This window comes from Mustela putorius, unplaced genomic scaffold (genome assembly GCF_011764305.1).
Source record: "Mustela putorius furo isolate JIRA1106 unplaced genomic scaffold, ASM1176430v1.1 tig00000508_pilon_pilon_pilon, whole genome shotgun sequence".
Classification (NCBI taxonomy): domain Eukaryota; kingdom Metazoa; phylum Chordata; class Mammalia; order Carnivora; family Mustelidae; genus Mustela; species Mustela putorius.
The window spans coordinates 9931115-9952162 of NW_025421402.1; the positions used below are offsets into that span (position 1 = coordinate 9931115).

At 34.5% G+C, this 21048-nt stretch overlaps 1 protein-coding gene across 6 annotated transcripts in view; it reads left to right on the forward strand.

Annotated features, from left to right (window-relative positions):
• The window catches only part of UCHL5 (ubiquitin C-terminal hydrolase L5), a 44219-nt gene that overhangs the window by 16382 nt on the left and 6789 nt on the right, over nucleotides 1-21048 (forward strand). For 3 of the 6 annotated variants that reach the window (XM_013055581.2, XM_004751496.3, XM_045081148.1), the window contains 7 exons: nucleotides 8389-8514; nucleotides 8597-8658; nucleotides 8742-8872; nucleotides 10913-10976; nucleotides 15628-15730; nucleotides 17071-17184; nucleotides 20241-20339. In XM_013055581.2, the coding sequence (XP_012911035.2) occupies nucleotides 8389-8514; nucleotides 8597-8658; nucleotides 8742-8872; nucleotides 10913-10976; nucleotides 15628-15730; nucleotides 17071-17184; nucleotides 20241-20339 (699 nt within the window). The remainder of the gene's footprint in view (nucleotides 1-8388; nucleotides 8515-8596; nucleotides 8659-8741; nucleotides 8873-10912; nucleotides 10977-15627; nucleotides 15731-17070; nucleotides 17185-20240; nucleotides 20340-21048) is intronic. The other 3 variants (XM_045081147.1, XM_045081149.1, XM_004751497.3) reach the window with 1 other exon arrangement.

Genomic DNA, 21048 nt, shown 5'->3' on the forward strand with positions numbered 1-21048 from the left:
CCGCATCGGGCTCTCTGCTCAGCAGGGAGCCTGCTTCCTCCTCTCTCTCTCTCTGCCTGTCTCTCTGCCTACTTGTGATCTCTCTCTGTCAAATGAATAATAAAAAAATCTTAAAAAAAAAAAAGAATTAGGTACAGTTAGATGTAGAGACACACTGGTTTATAAGAAATAGTTTTTCTCTTTCACTTCCAAGAACTGTCAGAATTACAGGCTCTTTTGTTGTGTTCCTTTGCGTGTGGATTCTATTCTAAAGATTACTTTGGAGTTTTAGCCATTCTGTCTTAATTGGACTTTCCAGAAAGCAGAAAGGGGACAGCACACTTCTCTCCTTTTATGGACATTTTTTTAGAATTTCCCTATGTTACATGTTTACTTCTTTCTGGCCAGACCTTAGTCATATAGCTGTACTTAGCAGCAAAGGGGAGTGGGAAAGTTGTCTTCCTTCCAGGGTCATGGACCTTGATAAAATTTGGGTACTTTATTCATCTGGAAGAAGAAGAAGATGGTTATTAGAGAATATCAGCCTTCTGGCAAACATGTTGACAGAGGTCAGATCATGTATGGTATTTTAGGCCATGACTGAGACTTCGTACTTTTTTTTTTTTTTTTTTTCCTTTTTGGTATCTTAAGAGTAATAGAAGGTTATTGAAGTGTTTATTTAAAGTAGTATGACATGATCAGATTTTTATTTAGAAGAGATCTTTTTGGCCATAGTGTGGAGAATGCATATGAGGAGGGGATGCTGGTATAGAATATAAGGCTAGTTATCAGGAGGCTTTTGCAGAAGTACATGCAAAAGTAGGTGAAAGACTGGTGGTAGAGATGAGTATGAACAGATTTGAATAATACTTAGCACTCTTAACGGGTAATGGATTGGATGTGGGGATGAAGGGGGAAGACATAGCAATCAATGACGATGCCTGTGTTCTTCGTCTTTCCTTTTTTAAAAAATTCATCTTTAGGTACATGAAATAGGCTTATGATAATCCTTGATTGATGACACATACTCGTGACTCCTATTTATTTAGTTATTTTAAGTAATACAGTAAGCACCTAAGAACTCACTACGCAAGTAAACTTCATCTGTTTTTGCTTCTCTCTCACCATTGTTCAGCACAACTCATCCTCCCTCCCTCCATCCCTTGTAATCCTCATGTTGGATTTAGTATATTATTTCCTTGCTTTCTTTTCTTTTTTTTTTTTATATAGAGTTTGGGAAAGAGAGAGCTTGAGCAGGAGGGGAGAGGGAGAGAGAATCTGAAGCAAACTCAACACTGAGCACAGAGCCAGGCTTTGGGCTCCTCTCGAGATCATGACCTGAGCCAAAACCAAGAGTCACCCGCTTGACTGACTCAGCCAGCCAGGCATCCCCTTTTGCTTTCTCTTTTATATTTTTTGTAATCCTAAAAAGGGGTGTGTATATATAAAATTTTGACTAGATAGAGAGTATTATGCTTACCAATTGAGAAAACAGGCAGTGCTGAAATAAAAGCACTTACATGGGGTCTCAAAATTTAAATTGGGGAGCACAGATTTGGGTAGCAACCCAAATTATGTTCCCTAGGTAGTAAAAATCAAGGGTCTTAAGACAAAAGGAATGTTTGTGTGTTTTGTTTACAAAGAATTTTGATTGATGTTGGCTCAGAAAAGACTAGTCTTGACTGAATATAGTTTGGTTGTTACGGCATTCACTAAGCAAAGTCTTACTGCAAGTTGCAGGTGTTTGGCAGAGTCCTTGGGATTTTTACCCTTTTTCCCAATTAAAAGTTAATGGTTTTTGTCCTGTGAGGATGTGCATAAGGCCATTTCCTTATTGGCTTCCTGGCTCCATTTTATTTTATTTTATTTTAATTTTAAGATTTTATTTATTTGTCAGAGAGTGAGAGAGGGAGCACAAGCAGGGGAGTGGCAGGCAGAGGGAGAAGCAGGTACCCCCGCAGAACAAGGAGCCTCAGTTGGAGGCAGATGCTTAACCGACCGAGCCACCCAGGCGTCCCGGCTGGCTCCACTTTAAAACTTCTTGACATAAATGCTTCATTTCATTTCCTCTCTCACATCCTCTGTGTGATTTTGGGGGACTTACTTTTTGTCTTAATATATATCATTAAGATTCTTCTATAAATTGTTTATCTTCATAGTTCCTTTATTTTGCATGCTGTATAGGATCAATTGCCTGAACATGCTAGGTTTATTTACTTACTCTTCCTAGATTGACATTTGAGTTTTGCATCTGAGTTACTATGAATTGTGTGACTAGAAACATTTTTCTACATGTCTGCTGCTGTATATATGCAGATTTTTCCTGGTGTATACCTAGAAGTAGAAATGACTACTTAATATGATACATAAATGTATCAAAATGTTTTATGAAGTAGATACTCCTGTAACACTCCCATTAGCAGTATCTGAGTAACTATGTAGCGGCATGCTCCAATGTGGTATTGTCAGGCTTTTAAAATTTTTGCCAGCCAGCTTGTTTCAAAATGGTACTTCATCATGGTCTTGGTTTACATCTCCTTTTACATTTTGAAAGTGACATATGTGTTTCTTCTGTGAAATTTCTGTTTGTTTTTATTTTTCTATGGGGTGAACTATGCTTTTCTTTTTGATTTGTAGGAGTTGTTTATGAGTTCTTGATACTGCTTCTGCAAGTTGGCATACCTTTTCTGGGTGTCTTTTTTTTTTTTTTTTTTTAAAGATTTTATTTATTTATTTGACAGAGAGAGAGATCACAAGTAGGCAGAGCAGCAGGCAGAGAGAGAGGAGGAAGCAGGCTCCCTGCTGAGTGGAGAGCCCGATGCGGGGCTCGATCCCAGAACCCTGGGATCATGACCTGAGCTGAAGGCAGAGGCTTAAGCCACTGAGCTACCCAGGTGCCCCTTCTGGGTGTCTATTGAGGAGTAGAATTTTATATTTTAGAGCCAGTGCTTTTTGTATCTTGTTTAAGAAATTCTTATCTATCTGAAGTTGTAAAAGATATTTACCTGTGTATTTCAATTTTAATTTTCTTTTTTTAAAAAAAATATTTTATTTATTTATTTGACACAGAGAGAGAGAGATCACAAGTAGGCATAGAGGCAGGCAGAGAGAGAGGGGAAAGCAGGATACCTGCTGAGCAGAGAGCCAGATGTGGGGCTCAATCCCAGGACCCTGAGATCATGACCTGAGCTGAAGGCAGAGGCTTAACCCACTGGGCCACCCAGGTGCCCCTCAATTTGAATTTTCGACATCTATCTTCGTAATTCCTTAGGAGTTGGGTTTTGGTATAGCATGTGAAATAGGAGTTCAGTTTTATCTTTTTCCATATGGATCATCTTTTTTTTTTTAGCCTCATTTATTAAACATCTGTTTTCCTTACTTATCTAACATTCTGCCTCTGTTGTATATCAGACTTTGTGTGTTTTCTGGACTCTGTTCCACTCATCAGATTGTCCCTGTGCCAGTATCACTGTCCTAATTGCTTTCACTTCTTCATAAGGTCTGCTATTTAATAGGTCATGTCTTCCATCCCTGCTCGTTTTTAGAAATATCCTTCTGTTCTTGGCCCAGTGCTCTTCAATTAAATTTCAGAGTCATCTAACCAAGTTGTATGAAAAATTTTGTTGGAATTTTGAATGGAATAGCATTGACTATAAATATCACTTTGGGGTGAATTTATATCTTCATATTAAGTCATGAACATAGTATGTATCTATTTAGATCTTTATTATCTTTAACATGTGTAATTTTCTCTGTAGAGGTAATTTCCTCTTCTGTTAGATTTCTCCTAACTCCTTGATATTTCTGTTATAATTATAAGTCCTATCTTCTTTTCAATTTTCTAGGTTGTTCGATGCTGGCCAAAAAATGCAGTTCACTTTATGTTTGAATATTTAGCTATCTTGCTAAACTCTTCTTTTATCTCTAATATTTGTTTGTTGGTGTTTTTGAGGGGGTTCTATCTAAATTACTCTATCAAATGATAACAGTTTTATTTCCTCCTTTCAAATCCTTACACCTCTGATTCATTTTTCTTTCTTTTTTCTTTCTTTCTTTCTTTTTTTTTTAAGGATTTATTTTATTTTTTTTTTCTTTTAAGATTTTATTTATTTAGTTGACAGAGAGAAACACAGCTAGAGAGGGAACACAAGCAGGGGGAGTGGGAGAGGGAGAAGCAGGTTTCCCACCAAGCAAGAAGCCCAATGTGGGACTCTATCCCAGGACCCTGGGATCACGACCTGAGCCAAAGGCAGACGCTTAATGACGGAGCCACCCAGGCGCCCCCTAATTTATTTTTCTTAGTGCCTAAGACTTTCAATAAAATCATCATGATTTTAAAGGGAATGCTTTTACCATTTTCTTGTTTTGGTTGATGATTACTCTGGTTTTTATTTTTATTTTTCTAAATGTTTTTTAAGTAAGGGCATTCTGTTATTAATTTAGTGAATGTCTTTATTGTGAAAATTTTTCAAGTGATTTTTCTGCACATACTGTAATGATCGTGTTTGTTTTTCTCTTTTAATAGATTAATGCAGTCAGCTATGTTAATGATTTTTCTAAATATTATATCATCCTTCATATTTGGGATAAGCCCAGTTGGTCATGATATATTCTCTCTTTATGTACTGTCAGATTTAATTCAGTATTATTTGTTTAGTGTTTTGCATTTGTATTTATAAATGAAATGGACCTTAATTTTCTTTTCTCCTAATGGCTTTGATTAGTTTTAGTATTACGGGTTTGGTAGCTTCATGGAATGAATTGGAATTTCCTCTTTCTTTTATTGTTCCAAAGAATTTATATAAAGTTTAGATGATCCTTTTTTTCAGATTTTATTAGAATTGGCCTATACAGTCAATTCTGGGCCTGGTATTTTCTTTGTGAGTATATACATTAAACTATTGGTTCAATTTAATAGTTAAAAGACCATTTAAGACACTTCTTTCTTCTTGATTTGGTTTTGCTAAGATTTTTAAAAAAATTTCTCCATTTTATAAAAATCTTTCATATGGATACTAATATCCATATAAAGCAAAATTGTTTCATATGGATATTAGTATGCCCTTACTCTTTTTAACCTTATTTTATTTTATTTTTTAAGATTTTATTTATTTATTTGAGAGAAAGCATGAGCAAGGGGAGGGACAGAGGGTTCTAGAAGCAGACTCCCTTTGGAGCAGGGAGTCAATGCGGGGCTCCATCATAGGATTCCAGGATCCTGACCTGAGCAAAGGCACATGCTTAACCCACTAGTCACCCAGACACCCAGCATTTGTTGTTGTTGTTGTATTCCTGACTCCTAGAATTTTGACTACATATTTGTGTGATACAGGTTTTAAAAAGCCATTAATCTCACCTTTTATTGTTTCATATCTGTTTCATAGGGTAATCTAGCTGATCTTGTTTCTATTCTCAGCCATCTTCAGTCCTTGCTGTAAATTGTCATCTGAATCTTTCATAATAAAAACCCTACATTTGTTATGTTATTTTCCTATTAAAAATCATCTGCTCCTAGGGCAAACTACTAATTGCTCAAGGCCAGTGATTTTCAAGGTAACAAATGATGCCATACCCTGACCACAACCATTCTAATACAAACCAATACGCTTATTGTCTCTTGAACATACCACGTGAATCTGTTCCTTTGTTCAGACCCTCTTGCTTCCCTAAATGAATTTCCTTCTCTTCTCTCTAGGTCCTGTCAAGCTTTCAAAGCTCTGTTAAAATTTTACATTCATTGAGAAAGCTATGATACTTCAGTTAAAGATGATTTCTTCATCATTTTGGATTTCTGTTCATCTCTTTTTTCATGTATGGACTTTTTTCTAAATTTTTCATAGGCAGGACATATATACTTTTTCGATTTTGTGTTTATTTTAGAGTCACCGTCCCTTTAGGACCCCACAGTTTCATTCTCAACCTTTTTTTCCCCTTGACTATAAACAAATACTGAAAACATTTTTATTTTATAACTACAACTTAGTGAAAATTGACTGTGATTTATAATGCAGTACTTAAAACTATTTTAGGAGCATTCCTCTGAGCACCCACTATATTCTTTTGTATAAACTATGAGAAAAGTTATTCTGTAGTCCAGGGGTTGCTAATCAAATGGCTGTAGTATCAGGTTGGCAACATGCATGCGTGAACTGAGCTGTCTGTAAGAAACAGGGAGTGGGAGAGCCTGGATGAACCAAAGAATATATGTTCTCTCAAAGGAATTCAAACCAAATTCTTAAGGTTCTTTCTGGGCCAGCCCTACTTGTGACCTCTTACTCTGGCCTTTTTTTTTTTTTAACTGTTGAACTGTACTACTGTGTTTGAAAATGTGTTACATGCCAGAGCATATAATAGAATACTCAGGATAAATTAGAGACTTAAAAAGTTGGGAACTGTAAAATAATTTATGCTGCAGTGAATTTTTTATGACAGGAACTAAAAGTTTTTCCAAATAGATGGATGTAAGATGATTCTTATGTGAGTTTCATTGGGTGAAAGACCTCTCTCTCATTCACTGTGCATCCCACACACTACAATGTATGGCACACCTACACCTACACTGTAGGTGTTTAGTGAATATGTGAATGACTGTATGGAGGTACCCTTTTTAAGGTCTTTCTTTTGGCAGTTTTATGCTATATATAGCATAACCACTTGGTGGCGTTAGACTCATTTTTAAATCTGGAAAGCTATTTTTATACCCAGGCACACCACGATTACTATTCTTCATACACAAAATAAGCTGTAGTAAATCATAGACAGTGTGTATCATTATTAATATTGAAGGGGAAGTATTAACCACTGGATTTTTTAAAAAAAATATTGAAATTGATTATAAGAAAAATGCATGTTTAACATATGTAACTTGATTACTTTGGAAGGAGCTTTTTCCCCCAATTCTTTAAAAAAGTTTTCTAAAGTGATGGATTACAGATTTGAAGTCCTTAGATTATAGGAATGCTTGAGAGTATTCTCTGCCATAGCCTCAGCATCTAACCTGGCACTGGGTACATAGTATGTCCTTATGTGAGAATTTGAAAGAATGTTTGAATGAGTATAAATTTTAACTTCTTCTAACTTTGCTCCTACCAACCCATTCCCAGATAATTTCATCCCAGATAAATTTGGTCCAAGGTAAGGGGACACTGAGTCTTACTAAGTTTTAGTAAACCAAACCTTTATGTAGTCTCCTTTATTCATTGAAATGTAATAAGTAGAGGACTATGAGAATTAAATACAGAAGATAATTGAAAGTTTTTCTTCAGAAATATGGCAGGATATAAATAGCTTGCTAAATTGTAAACACATAAGTGAGTTAGCATTTTGGAAAGACTCTAGAAAATAGTATTTAATTATAATGTAGTAACAAAATAAACAGCAATAGTACTAAACTTTATTTTTTTTAAAGGTCATTCACCAAATTTAGTTCAACTTTATAATTAACCTTGGTGGTATTCACACTGATCATCTGAGGTTCTTTCTAGCTCTATAATCTCAACACTGTATAGGGGTTATAGGAAATATGGAAGAAGCCCTTGACCACAGTAGGTTATAATCTCGTTAGAGAGACCACATAATGGCTGAGCCAGCCTACATAGTGGCTGACTGCACAAATTCTAGAACTGGGACTATCTGCCTCTTACTTAGCTTTGTGTCCTTGGGGCAAGTTACTTAACTTCTCTGTTCCTTAGCTTCCACTAATGTAAAATGGGGATAATAATATTACTACGTCTTCATAGATTGTTGAGAGAATTAAAAGAATTAATACACGTGAAGTGCCTAGAAAAGTACCTGGCACATAGTACGTGCTATCTACATGTTTTTTCACTCTTACTAAAATGTAAGGTCCACATAATTTGCTAAATAAATTGTTAACAACTAGATGACAGCTCTGTAAAGACTGTATAGGACTGAGCTGAAAAAAATGTGTGGACAAAATGTATCCTCTCTAGGAACTCGAAGGTAGAAACTAATAGCAATTGTTGTTGGATAATTTCTCTAAAAGCCACCTAGGTGAGTTGGAGCTTATGCTGAATACGGAAATTTGGAGAGGCAGAAACAAATTTGGGAAGAAGTATGAATAGGAGGGAGGACAAGTTATTTTGGCTTAATCAGCTATGTTTACGATTAGGAAGGATTTGTCTTATTACCCTAACTGGTTGGTTTCATTGATGTTAGGAGTTTATTTAATTTATTTGGTTTCCTAGAATCCTCAACTCCAGAATTGCAGCAAATTCCTGAAAATACATTAGAATGGAATTAAACACGTTTATTATGTTTATGTTAAGACTATATGAAATACATTTTGAAAACTATTAGCGTTATTCATATTTTAGAGGGCATTGTCATTAGTTAAAAGCTGCTTTTTAAAAAATAAATTAATAATATTTTTGCTTTTATGTTTTATAGGTAATTAACAATGCTTGTGCTACCCAAGCTATAGTAAGTGTGTTATTGAACTGTACCCATCAAGATGTCCATTTGGGAGAGACATTATCAGAATTTAAAGAATTTTCACAAAGTTTTGATGCAGCTGTGAGTATACTCTTATTATTCCTAAAATGTCCTATTTGTAATAGTTCTCCTTTTAATAGGCTATTTTAACAATTTATTTTAGATGAAAGGTTTGGCACTGAGCAATTCAGATGTGATCCGACAAGTACACAACAGTTTTGCCAGGTAAAGAGACTTTTTATTAAATAAACACTTGTTCTTTTTTGCTTGTTTGTCTCTCACTATTTTTTTTTTCTTCTTCACTGAAGACAGCAAATGTTTGAATTTGATGCAAAGACATCAGCAAAAGAAGAAGATGCTTTTCATTTTGTCAGTTATGTTCCTGTCAATGGAAGATTGTATGAATTAGATGGATTAAGAGAAGGACCAATTGATTTAGGTAATCTGGTTCCTGTTCTAAGTATTGCACTTTTGACAAAAAAAAAATAGTGTATTCTCCTTTGTTTTTGCCACAATGCTGCTTAGATTTTATTTTGTTTATTTATTTGTTTAAAAGATTTTATTTATTTATTTGACAGAGACACAGCGAGAGAGGGAGCACAAGCAGGGGGAGTGGGAGAGGGAGAAGCAGGCTTCCCTTGGAGCAGGAAGCCCGATGCGGGGCTCGATCCCAAGACTCTGGGATCATGACCTGAGCAGAAGATAGACGCTTAATGACTGAGCCACCCAGGCGCCCCTCTGCTTAGATTTTAAGGGGAAGGTGACTGTAAGGTAGTATAATGTCATGAAAGTCATAAGCTTTTCATTTCTTTGTGAGGTTAAATAACAGGAAGGACATATTAATACTATGGCTTGACTGGGATCTTTAATTTTTTTTCTAAGAGAAAATTTCTTTAACCCATGGATAGATTATGTAATTTATTTTTTTAATTTTCCAGGTAACTTTAAAAAGCTACTTCTTTTAGTGAATATTAAGTTATTCTTGTCATTTTTAACCTACTGATAACAGATGGTAAGCATTTCTTACCATTTTGCATTAAAATATTTTCACTTAGAATTGGATCATTCAGAATCACTTTAATTCAGGGTTTAACAGTCTACAAAAGTGTTTTTCTTTGAAGTTTCTGTTTATTTTTTATTTTTTAAAAGATTTTGTTTATTTATTTGACAGACAGAGATCACAAGTAGGCAGAGAGGCAGGCAGAGAGAGCGAGGAGGAGCAGGCTCCCCGATGAGCAGAGAGCCCCATGCAGGGCTCAATCCTAGGACCCTGGGATCATGACCTGAGCCAAAGGCAAAGGCTTTAACCCACTGAGCCACCCAGGCGCCCCTGAAGTTTCTGTTTAAGTAGTGCAATAATATGCTGTTCTTTGGACCAGAGGGTAGATATGTCCCAATTCTATCCATCTGTAACCTTAAGCAAAAATGATAAATGGTTAGCAAGGTAAGGGTAAAATTGGTAGTTCTGATATTGTACTAAAATCACACGCTCACAAAGAATTTTAACTCTTTATTTTTAGCTCATTAAGTTTCCCTTTTTAAAAAATTAGGTTCATTTTAATTTCAACAAAACCTGTTCTTATTAAAGAATTAGGTTCTTTTTAAAAAATTAGGTTCATTTTAATTTTAACAAAACCTGTTCTTATTAAACCTAATGTTATCTGCTGTTCATAAAACTTTGTAGTTCTATTAGATTAAAAAATGAACCTAGGTTCATTTTGTTTATACTTTTTGACCATGTCCCCTGCATAGAACCAGTAATTCATCTATGAAGATTTATATGTTACCTCTATATTTAAAAATACTTAATTTTTTATGTCACAGAAAAATAGAATTTTTAAAAATTCTTTTGAAGTTTTTTGTAGTTTGGTGGTTAAGCTGATCTCTGTATTTTCTCTGTTGGCTTCTATCTGGTCACTTACTCTGTATTTATTAGAACCTTCAAATACAAAGGAAGTAAAAGATAAAGTAGAACAGCTAGTTTTGCTATACATCTAGTGGCTGTGCTAAAAATTATGGTGAAAAAGAGGATTAATACAACTGGGTAGAATTAGTTTTGCATTATGTATAGATTTCAGTTTTTTATTTTATAGTTATGGTGGGGAGTCAGGCTGATAAGAACTGAATCCTTATTTGCTACTAACTTGTGTGCTCTTTTTCTTAGTCCTTGGTTTTACTACTGTAAAATGGTATTCTTATTTCACAAAGTTGTGGATATTAATGGGATAACTCCTTAATGAATTACTTTTCCATACATTTGTTGAGCACCTGCTAAGTGATATAATAATGTAGTAATGCAAATTATACTCATGCTTTCTTTGCCTTTATCTTTAAATTGAAGCTTAACATTGTTATGCTAAAAGGATTTTTACCATCCTGAATTTTCCAAAATATTTATAAAAAGATATTTTAGACTAACTTTTGAAATAATTTTATTGTTGATTTCATTTGATTTAATTGCTTTCAAATTTCTTTCTAGGTGCATGCAATCAAGATGACTGGATCAGCGCAGTGAGGCCAGTCATAGAAAAAAGGATACAAAAGTAAATGCTCAGCTAATCTCACTGGCATAGTATTCTAGTTTTTAAACATTTTCTTTCATCTTGTATTTTATTATTATTTTAGCAGTGCTTGAACATCTACTTTTGATTGAATTAATATGTTCAGGAAATCTATTTCAGAAATATTTAAATTCTACATGGTAATGTGTCCTCTTTATAAAGGTTAAACATGCAGATCTCCATTAGATATTTTGTATGGTTGTTTTGTGGAGTTGTTTTTAAGCATATTTTTAAATTAAATTAAAACCCTTGTTTTGAGATAATTATATATTCACATTCAGTTACAGAAATAATATGGAGAGATCCCATGTACCTTTTACCCAGCAGTGGTAACATCTTATCAAACTAGAGTACAGTGTCAACAGCCAGGATGTTGATACTGATGCAGTCAAGGTACAGAACGATTTCATGAGCACAAGGATTTCTCATGTCACGGTTTTAGAGCCACAACCACTTCCTCTGTTGCCACTCTCCCCTCCCATCTTTAATCCCTAGTTTTATCATTTTTTTCAGTTAAAGAATGTTATATAAATGGAATCATACAATATGTAACTTTTTGGATTGGCTTCTTTCACTCAGAATAATTTTCTGGAGATTTATCCAGGTTGTTAAGTAAATAAGTAGTTCATTCTTTTCTAATGGTTGGTAGTAGTCTATGGTATGGGTAGGACCTTTTTTTTTTTCTTTTTTTTTCCCTCATTTACCCATTGAAGGATATGTGGATTGCTTCTAGTTTTTGGCCGTGATGAATAAAGCAGCAGTAAACATTTGTGTACACATTTTTGTGTGAACATAAGTATTCATTTCTCTGAGATAAATGCCCAGAAGTGCCATTGCTGAGTTGTAAATGCATGTCTAATTTTCTAAGAAACTGCCAGACTCTTCCAGAGTGTATCATTTTTCATTCCTACCAACAGTGGATGAGTGATCCAGTTTTTCCATATCCTTACTAGCATTTGGTTTTGTCAAAATTTTTTATTTTAGCCATTATAGTAGGTGGTAGTGATATTTCATGATAGTTTTAATCTGTATTTCCCTGATGACTAATGATGTTGAAAATCTTTTCATGCCTTTTGCCTATTTTGTGATTAGATTGTTTTTGACTGTTGAGCCTTGAGTTTCTTTAGATAGATAGTACTAGTTCTTCATCAGACATGTTGCCTGCAGATATTATCTCCCAGTCTGTAGCCTATCCCGTAATTCTCCCAGTACAGTCACAGAGCAAAACCTCTTAATCCCAATGAAGTCTAATTTATCACTCTCTTCTACTATGAATTGTTTTTTGTTGTCAAATCTAAGAATTCTTTGTCTAGCCTGAGATCCTGAGATTTTGTCTTTTTTTCCTAAATAATTTATGTTTTAACATTTTACATTTAAGTCTGTGATCCATTTTGAATTGATTTTTGTACATGTTGTGAAGTTAGTCAAAGTTCATTTTGTTGCCTGTGCATGTCCATTTACTCTAGCACCATTTGTTATCCTTCCTCTAACAATTTGGTAGCATTATAATAACAGGTGGGTGTATTTATGTGTCTGTTTCTGGGTTCACTACTCTGTTCTGTTGACCTGTTTGCTCTCTGACAGTCCTACACAGTCTTGATTACTGTAGCTGTATTGTAAATTTTGAAATCAGATAAACTGATACCTACAACTTTATTCTTTTTCTTCAAAATTGTTTTAGCTGTTATAGTTCCTCTGTCTTCCCAGATAAGTTTTAGTATAATCTTGTGCATATCTACAAAAATTCTTGCTGGCATTTTGATAGGAATTGTGTGAAACATTTCTATCCATTTGGGGAGAATTGACATCTTTACTATGATGAGTCTTCCTGTCCATGAACATCATGGTATTGTCTCTCTATTTACTTTGATCTTCTCTAATTTCTTTATTCAGCATTTTGTACTTTTTAGCATACAGGTCTGGTACATGTTTTGTCAGATAATAAAGTACCCAAGTACTTGAGTCTTTTGAGTGATTACAAATGATAATTTATTTTCATATTTGATTTCTTTGATTATTGTTAGTATGTAGAAACACAGTTGATTATTTTCTTTCTTGCATACTTTGACGTTGTTGAACTCATGCACCAGCTTTAGAAGTTCTTTGTGAGTTTCTTGGCATTTTCTTCATAATCATGTCATTGCAGATTGGGATAGTTTTGGATTTGTCTACTTCTCATTTCAGTTTTAATCAGTTTTTACTTTATGTATTTTGCAGGTCTGTTGTTTGGTGTGTAAACTAAACATTTATCATTATTTCTTCTTAGTGGATTGATCTTTTTATCATTATGTAATGTCCCTCTCGAGTAAATTTTCTTTGTTTTGAAATTTACTTTATTTCATAGTGATATAGGCAGCTCTGTTTTCTTCTGATTAGTGTTTTCATTTGAGTTGAGATCTTCATCATTTTTAATATGACAAATGATTACAGGTTGAGATCTAGACATTTGTAGTTTTATATAAAAAGATCCTGGATTTTTTTTTTTTAAGATGTTTTATATATTTGTCAGAGAGAGAGAGAAAGAGAGCACAGGCAGGCAGATTGGCAGGCAGAAGCAGAGGGAGAAGCAGGCTCCCCGCCAAGCAAGGAGCCCAATGTGGGACTCGATCCCAAGGACCTGAGCCGAAGGTAGCCACTTAACCCACTGAGCCACCCAGGTGTCCCAAGACTCTGGATTTTTTAAATGAAATTTCTGTTAAGCTGGTTTATATGGGCACTGCTCTGGCTGAGTAAATCAGGATGTTACCTCATTATTGCCAGGTGGGAGTAGATGTTCAGGTTTCCACTCTGCTTCCACTGATACCTGAGATGGGAAGAGGTTCCTTGTTATTACTGGGCTGGGGCAGTTCTGGCCCCCAAAGAGTGTCCACTTGATACTACCCTTGCTGGAAGGAGTAGGAATGCCTTGTTACTGCTTACCACATGGCTTCACTGTCACTGGAGAGGGAGAGGCTCCTTTACCACTGTATGGTAGTGACTTCCCACTTGGCTTCCCTTTTAGTTTCTTCTAGATACTGCAAATAGGTGCAAATAGGTGTCAGTATTGTCCACAGGGATGAGAGTCCTATGTCCCTATTCGGTCTTTGCTGGTAGGTAGAGTTGGGGCACAGTTTTTTTCGGGTTGTGTCTAGCTATGGTAGAGTGGTTATTATCTAAAAGTTTTCTGTCTCGTGAGTTGCTCCTTTCCTGTTTGGATAGAAGGAATAGACCTTTTCTCGTCCATTTTTTGTCTGTGCCTGTTGGTATTTCTTAGCTGCTGGCTTCTTTAACTCCAGGTCTAGGCTATATGAAGGCATATAAGATAACTCACAGAGTTCATCACTGTGTTATTTTTGGGTCCTGGTTCCCTAGCTTCTCTGCCTTCTCTCCACCTTTCAGAATGTTCAATTTATGCTTTCGTTTTCTTTTTAAAAATATATATTATGTCTGGTGTTTTTATTTTGGTATTTTCTTAGTGAGAGAAATGAGGAAATGGAAGTTCCACAGCAGAGTTTTATTTTATTTTTTTTTAATTTAAATTCAGTTAATTAACATATAATATATTGTTTCAGGGGTACAGGTCTGTGATTCATCCATCTTATGTCATATCTAGTGCTCATTACAATACATACCCACCCCAGTGTTCATCACCCAACCACCCCATGCCTCCCAACCCGTCCCCTCCAGCAACGCTCAGTTTGTTCCCTGAGATTAAGTCTCTCATGGTCTATCTCTCTCTTTGGTTTTGTCTTGTTTGATTTTTTCCTCTCTTCCCCTATGATCCTCTGTCGTCTTGTTTCTTAAATTCCACATATCAGTGAGATCATATGATAATTGTCCACAGCAGAGTTTTAAAAACATTTTTACATGGTTTAAAGCATGTAGTTATAGTGCTCTATACTCTTTCAGTGAATAGAACTATGCGAAATTGTCGTTAAGTATATAATGCAAAAACGGGCTTAGATTTTCTGTATATTTTCATCTTGATTAAGCACCACTTACACATCTTACCAGTAATTCTAATGTCAATCGTTACCATAAATAAACTTAAACTGTGAGATGTCTCATTGTGATACTCTGGTATCAGAGTAGTGAAAATAAAATAGCGTTCAGAAATTTTGCAACAGGATATAACCACATTATATTAGTAAAATATTATACAATATTTTATAGTTTATAATGAAATGTAAAGTATAAGTGAAATATAAAAATATATGGACTAAAAATGGCAGCTACATCATGACTTGGAAAAAAGTATGTAGTTAGGAATACAGTTAATTACCACCAAAATGCCATAATAATTAATCCAACAACTGGGAGGTCTTAGTTTAGTTATTTTTTTATGAGATCTGAAGTAAATGATGGTTGCCATATTTCTTATGAAAGTAGGAAAATGAAATATTTTTTATTTCAAATGTTTAGTGATATAATTTTATTTTAGAACATTTAAAAATATTTGTGTTTAAATTTAGCTAGTTTTTTTCCTGCAGTTATAGCCTTTCATATATGAAAGCTTTTTTTAAATGTCAATTTTCACTGTAGCCAATTGATAGTATTTGTGTTTATCCTAAAGAGCCATGGGGTAGTCACAATAGATCTTAATTGTAATAGTGTTACAATTCTTTATTACATTATAAACTTTAACTTTTTTTAGGTACAGTGAAGGCGAAATTCGATTTAACTTAATGGCCATTGTGTCTGACAGAAAAATGATATACGAACAGAAGATAGCAGAGTTACAAAGACAACTTGCTGAGGTTTGTGACCACATTTTTAAGTGCAAAGTTCTAGTTCAGTTGTCTCAGGAAAGGTATTCTCTCTCTTTGTTCTTTCTCTCTTTATCCGATCTCATTGTTTTTTTCTTTCTCTGTTCTTTCTTTTTCTCTTTCTTTCTTTCTTTTTCTCTCTCTTCCTCCCTTCCTTCCTTCTTGATTTAATCAAGTGTCCTGAGTGGTGATGAAGAGAACACACTCGAGTCAGGCTGCCTTGATTTAGCTCCTGGCTTTGCCACGTAGTGGATGTGTGAATTGGAATATACTTCTTTGTGCTTCACTTTCCTTCTCCCTCCTTCCCTCCCTCTCTCTCTCTCTTTCTTTTTTGAGAGAGAGAGAGCACGTGCTCACGAGTGGTAGGGGGCCAGGGAGAGGGAGAGAGAATCTTAAGTTCCGTGCCCTGCAAGGAGCCCATGAAGGGCTTCATCTCATGACCCTGAGATCATGACCTGAGCCTAAATCAAGAGTCAGTGGTTTAACTGCCCGAACCACCCAGGAGCCCCTGTGCTTCAATTTCTTAAATTAAAATGAAGTGAATTGTATTTACCTTAGAAGGCTGTTGCGAGGATTAACTGAGATAATATATGTAAACAACTTAAAACAGACTGACAAACATTACATGCTAAGTAAGTGTTAGCAATTAACTATTTAATTTCATTATGAAATTGAGCAAGTTAGAATATATTTCTATATTTTTAACAGAATTAATTGGGTACATTTAGATTTACATAAAATCTTTACTAGTCTATGTAATTGTTTTTTTGTTGTAATTACGATTGGAGAAGATAATTGGTAATAATATCTTCTTTATATTCTTTAGGTGACATTTTCTTAATAGCATATTCAAGCATTTTGTGGCTGAATAAAAGATTATAGCACTATAGTATATTGCAGTATAGATTTTTTTTAGGTAAAAATTCATATGTGTTATCGTAGAACATAGGAATATGGGAAGCACTTTCTTAGGGCTTTTGTTCTTTAACATTGCAATTAGACTGGTATTCTGTCACCAGTATTATGAGTAAAATTTGAGGGGCACCTGGGTGGCTCAGTTGGTTGGGCGTCTGCCTTCAGCTCGAGTTGTGATCCTGGGGTCCCACAATTAAGTCCGGCGTGGGGCTCCCTGCTCACTGGGGAGTCTGCTTCTCCGCTAACATGTCTCCTCTCATTCTCTCTCTCAAATAAATAAATAAAATCTTTATAGCGAAGGAAGGAAAAAAAGTAAAATTTGAAAATAATTGTACTGTGTTATCATTTTAAAATAGTTTGGATTCAAGCCTCAATCATTAGGGTATGCTGTTTTCTTTTTTTTTCTTTACCCTAAGGAGGAACCCATGGATACAGACCAGGGTAGTAATATGTTAAGTGCTATTCAGTCAGAGGTTGCCAAAAACCAGATGCTTATTGAAGAAGAAGTACAGAAACTAAAAAGATATAAGGTATGTTTTCTATTTTATTTGTTCCTTTGTTTTAATATAGAGTAGTATATTTTGACATGAAGATATGTTGAATACGTGATTGTTTTACCCATCATTTACTAGTTTTCAGAATAATGACTTGGTTCCTTGGTTCCTTGGCACCCCACAAAGGTGTAACTAGTGAGGTTTCTTTCTTTTGATTTTTTTTTTTTTTGAAGTATTGTTATGAACAAATTTTTAACCTATTTGTTGCTTCAGTTCACTGCAATAAATGATCAAATTGTCTTATCTTTGGCTATTAGGATCCAATTCAAGTCCTAAGTCCTTTTGATATGATTCTCTTCATCTTTGATAGCTTCCTTGATTTCTAGTATGACAAGATGTTTCAGACTCCTCTTGAACATTTCCTACTTCAGACTTGGATTAGCCATTTTTTTAAAGAAACCTTGGGTTCTTTTGGTGGGAAATATTATTTAGAAATCACTATTTGGGTACTCAGTGATCCTGATTAGTCATTATATCTAGGCCTTTTCAAAGCTAAGGAATACATTTTTGTTTGCTTCTTATTTTAGTTTTGAAGAGAAAACAATGTGAATTTGTACAATGTGAATTTACTCTTCAATTTAGAGTAAAAATTTTAGAAATAAATTTAGAAATAAATTTCAAATTTAGAAATAAAGGGCTTAGGGCACCTTACTGGCTCAGTTGTTAGAGCATGAGAGTCTTGACTTCAAGAGTCATGAATTCAAGCTCCATCCCATGTTGGGTGTGGAGCCTACTTTAAAAGGAAAAAAAATGAGTTAAAGGGCATTATACTTGAAATTAACCATTTGCATTTCTTCTTTTAAGCTGAAAGTCTTGATTCCTAACAATATTAACGTAATGACTTGTTTTCTTTATAATATATGTATATTTTATATATATATAAAACCTATAGAAAGGTTCAGAGTAGCAATACTAGTGTTAATAACAATACAGTTTTTTCTGAAGTTTATTTTTTTCCTTAGGGTATACCCCATTTTGGTTATACAGTTAAATTACTATTTTTAAATTCACTTGAAAAAATTTTTTCTTGATGTGGTTCTGTCCCCAATTTTCTCTTGGTGTGGGTATATCACCAATGCACAATTGGATTCGTTTGTTTTATTTTCCTTTCCAGTTATTTAGGGTTTTAAAAAAACTTTTAATTTTAATTATGGCAAACATTTGTATAATTCAGAGTCAAATATAAAGCAAGTCTGTCTTTAAGACTGTCATTCTCTTTCACTTGCAGTCTGATAAGCTTTTTTCAGAGAGAGTGAAGAGTAGAAGGAACTTTGAATTTTGCATAAGTTTGGAAATGGTAGTTATGTCATTTCTCATGTGTATCAAAATCATTGTTACTCATTTGAAGCTCAGTTGAAGGCAAGAATTGTCCTTTTTTCTTTTTTATTGCTCAACAAAGCGTTAGCATGGTGTTTTGCATCATACTTACCAGCCAATAAATGACTGTTAAATTAAATAAATCAACCTTGGACTGTAGGATTTCTTCAGTTGAAAGTAGTAGGGGCTGGTTCCAGAGAATTCCAAGTTCATGGAAGATAGGAAAGTAAGGGATGAAAGTTTAGATACTTATCTTCCATTTTATGTGGTATATAAAAATAAGTACCCAACACTTACATGTTCTTAATGCAGGGTTATTTCATCACTAAGTTTTAATATTAGCCTAAGATAAAATACAGATTAAGTTTTCAGAATCTTTACCTACTACATTGCTTGAAAATGTCTGTTCAGAAAGGTAAAATGATTCTCTTACTGCTATAATATGAATATGTGTTAAGATTTTATTTAATTGATTAATTAATTGAAGGAACCTGTAAGATATCACAACTAGTTAAAATAAGAAGTTAAAGCAGCTCAAATTTATATGAAGTAAAGGAATGTTGAATTTACTAAAAATGTAAACTTTTTTTCCTATGAGAAAAGGAAAGTAAATTGAACTTCTCCCAGACAGAATATTTAATAGCTGAAAGGGCAGTAACAAACTAGAATCACATAACTTGGGAGGGGTGCTCTAGACAATGCATGGTTTTCTTTCTTTCTTTTTTTTTTTTTAATTAAATTTATTTCTTTTCAGCATAACAGTATTCATTATTTTTTCACCACACCCAGTGCTCCATGCAATCCGTGCCCTCTATAATACCCACCACCTGGTACCCCAACCTCCCACCCCCCTGCCACTTCAAACCCCTCAGATTGTTTTTTCAGAGTCCATAGTCTCTCATGGTTCACCTCCCCTTCCAATTTCCCCCAACTCCCTTCTCCTCTCTAACTCCCCATGTCCTCCATGCTATTTGTTATGCTCCACAAATAAGTGAAACCATATGATAATTGACTCTCTCTGCTTGACTTATTTCACTCAGCATAATCTCTTCCAGTCCCATCCTTGTTGCTACAAAAGTTGGGTTTTCATCCTTTCTGATGGAGGCATAATACTCCATAGTGTATATGGACCAAATTTTCCTTATCTATTCGTCCGCTGAAGGGCATCTTGGTTCTTTCCATAGTTTGGCGACCGTGGCCATTTCTGCTATAAACATTGGGGTACAGATGGCCTTTCTTTTCACTACATTTGTATCTTTGGGGTAAATACCCAGGAGTCAGTGCATGGTTTTCACTTGAAGTACAGATCTGTCCCTACAGTCTGTTTTCTTGATTAAAAGTAATTGAAAGAAAGATTGTTCTTGATCACAAAGTAAAGCTGGTTTCTTTAGGTATGACCTGATTATTTGTATAGTTGTAGTAGTAAGAGTGTTAATTTATCATGTGGGCTTCTTAAATTTACTTTCCTCTTAAGTTTTCATAAATAATTTTAGACTTTTAAAAGTGTTATTTGTTAGGCCAAGAGTAGGAAGCCACACCCAAGAAAGTCACATGTTTTGTTGTATTAGTCTTTTTTCTCATGGAGATGAAATCTCATTATTTCTAATATTTTTTCTTGTGAGAATGGAAAATTTACTCCCATTTCTGTTTTGAGTTGGATGCAAAGATCAAAATGTCAGAAACTTAGTGTGGTTTGATATTTGTTTTATTTTCAGATTGAAAATATCAGAAGGAAGCATAATTACCTGCCTTTCATTATGGAATTATTAAAGACTTTAGCAGAACACCAACAGTTAATACCATTAGTAGAAAAGGTAAGTATTTTACTGATGAATACTTAAATTAGATTTTGATTCCCCCAAAACAAGGTAAACATCTTGACTTGAATAGAGGTAAAATTTGTTGAAGCATTCCCATTTCAATTTTTTTTTGCTTTTAGTTATTGCTTTATATTCTAGATGAGAATTAGTTCAACCTGATATTATAAAATAAAATAAGGAATTGCCGCACTGCTTTAGCCGTCCTGAATCCTTAGTGTTAAGAACTTAGGTTGTACCTAATATTAGAATAAAATTTTAAAATTTTCCTGTCTGTAAGCTGAAAGCAAAAAAATATTTTTTAAAGATTTTATTTATTTATTAGGGAGTAGTGGGGAGGGGCAGAGGGAGAGGGAGAGAGAATCTCAGGCAGACTCCACCCGGAATGTAGAGCCTGATGCATGGGGCTTGATCTCATGACCCTGAGATTGTGACCTGAGCCAAAACTAAGAGTCGGACACTTAACTGACTGAGCCACCCAGGTGCCATTAAGGTAGTTGAAAGCAAATTTTTGATTTTAAAGACTGAAACAGTAGATTTCTTGTTATTTATATTAGGAAAAATTTGGATTATCATGTAATTTAAAACTAGAATGGACACTGAAGGGGGAAAAATAACTATAGCTTAGACTAAGAAATGTTTTATTTTTTAATTCATTCCTAAGCTAGTATTCCTTCCCCCGAAAGAAAGTTCACATACGTTTGTG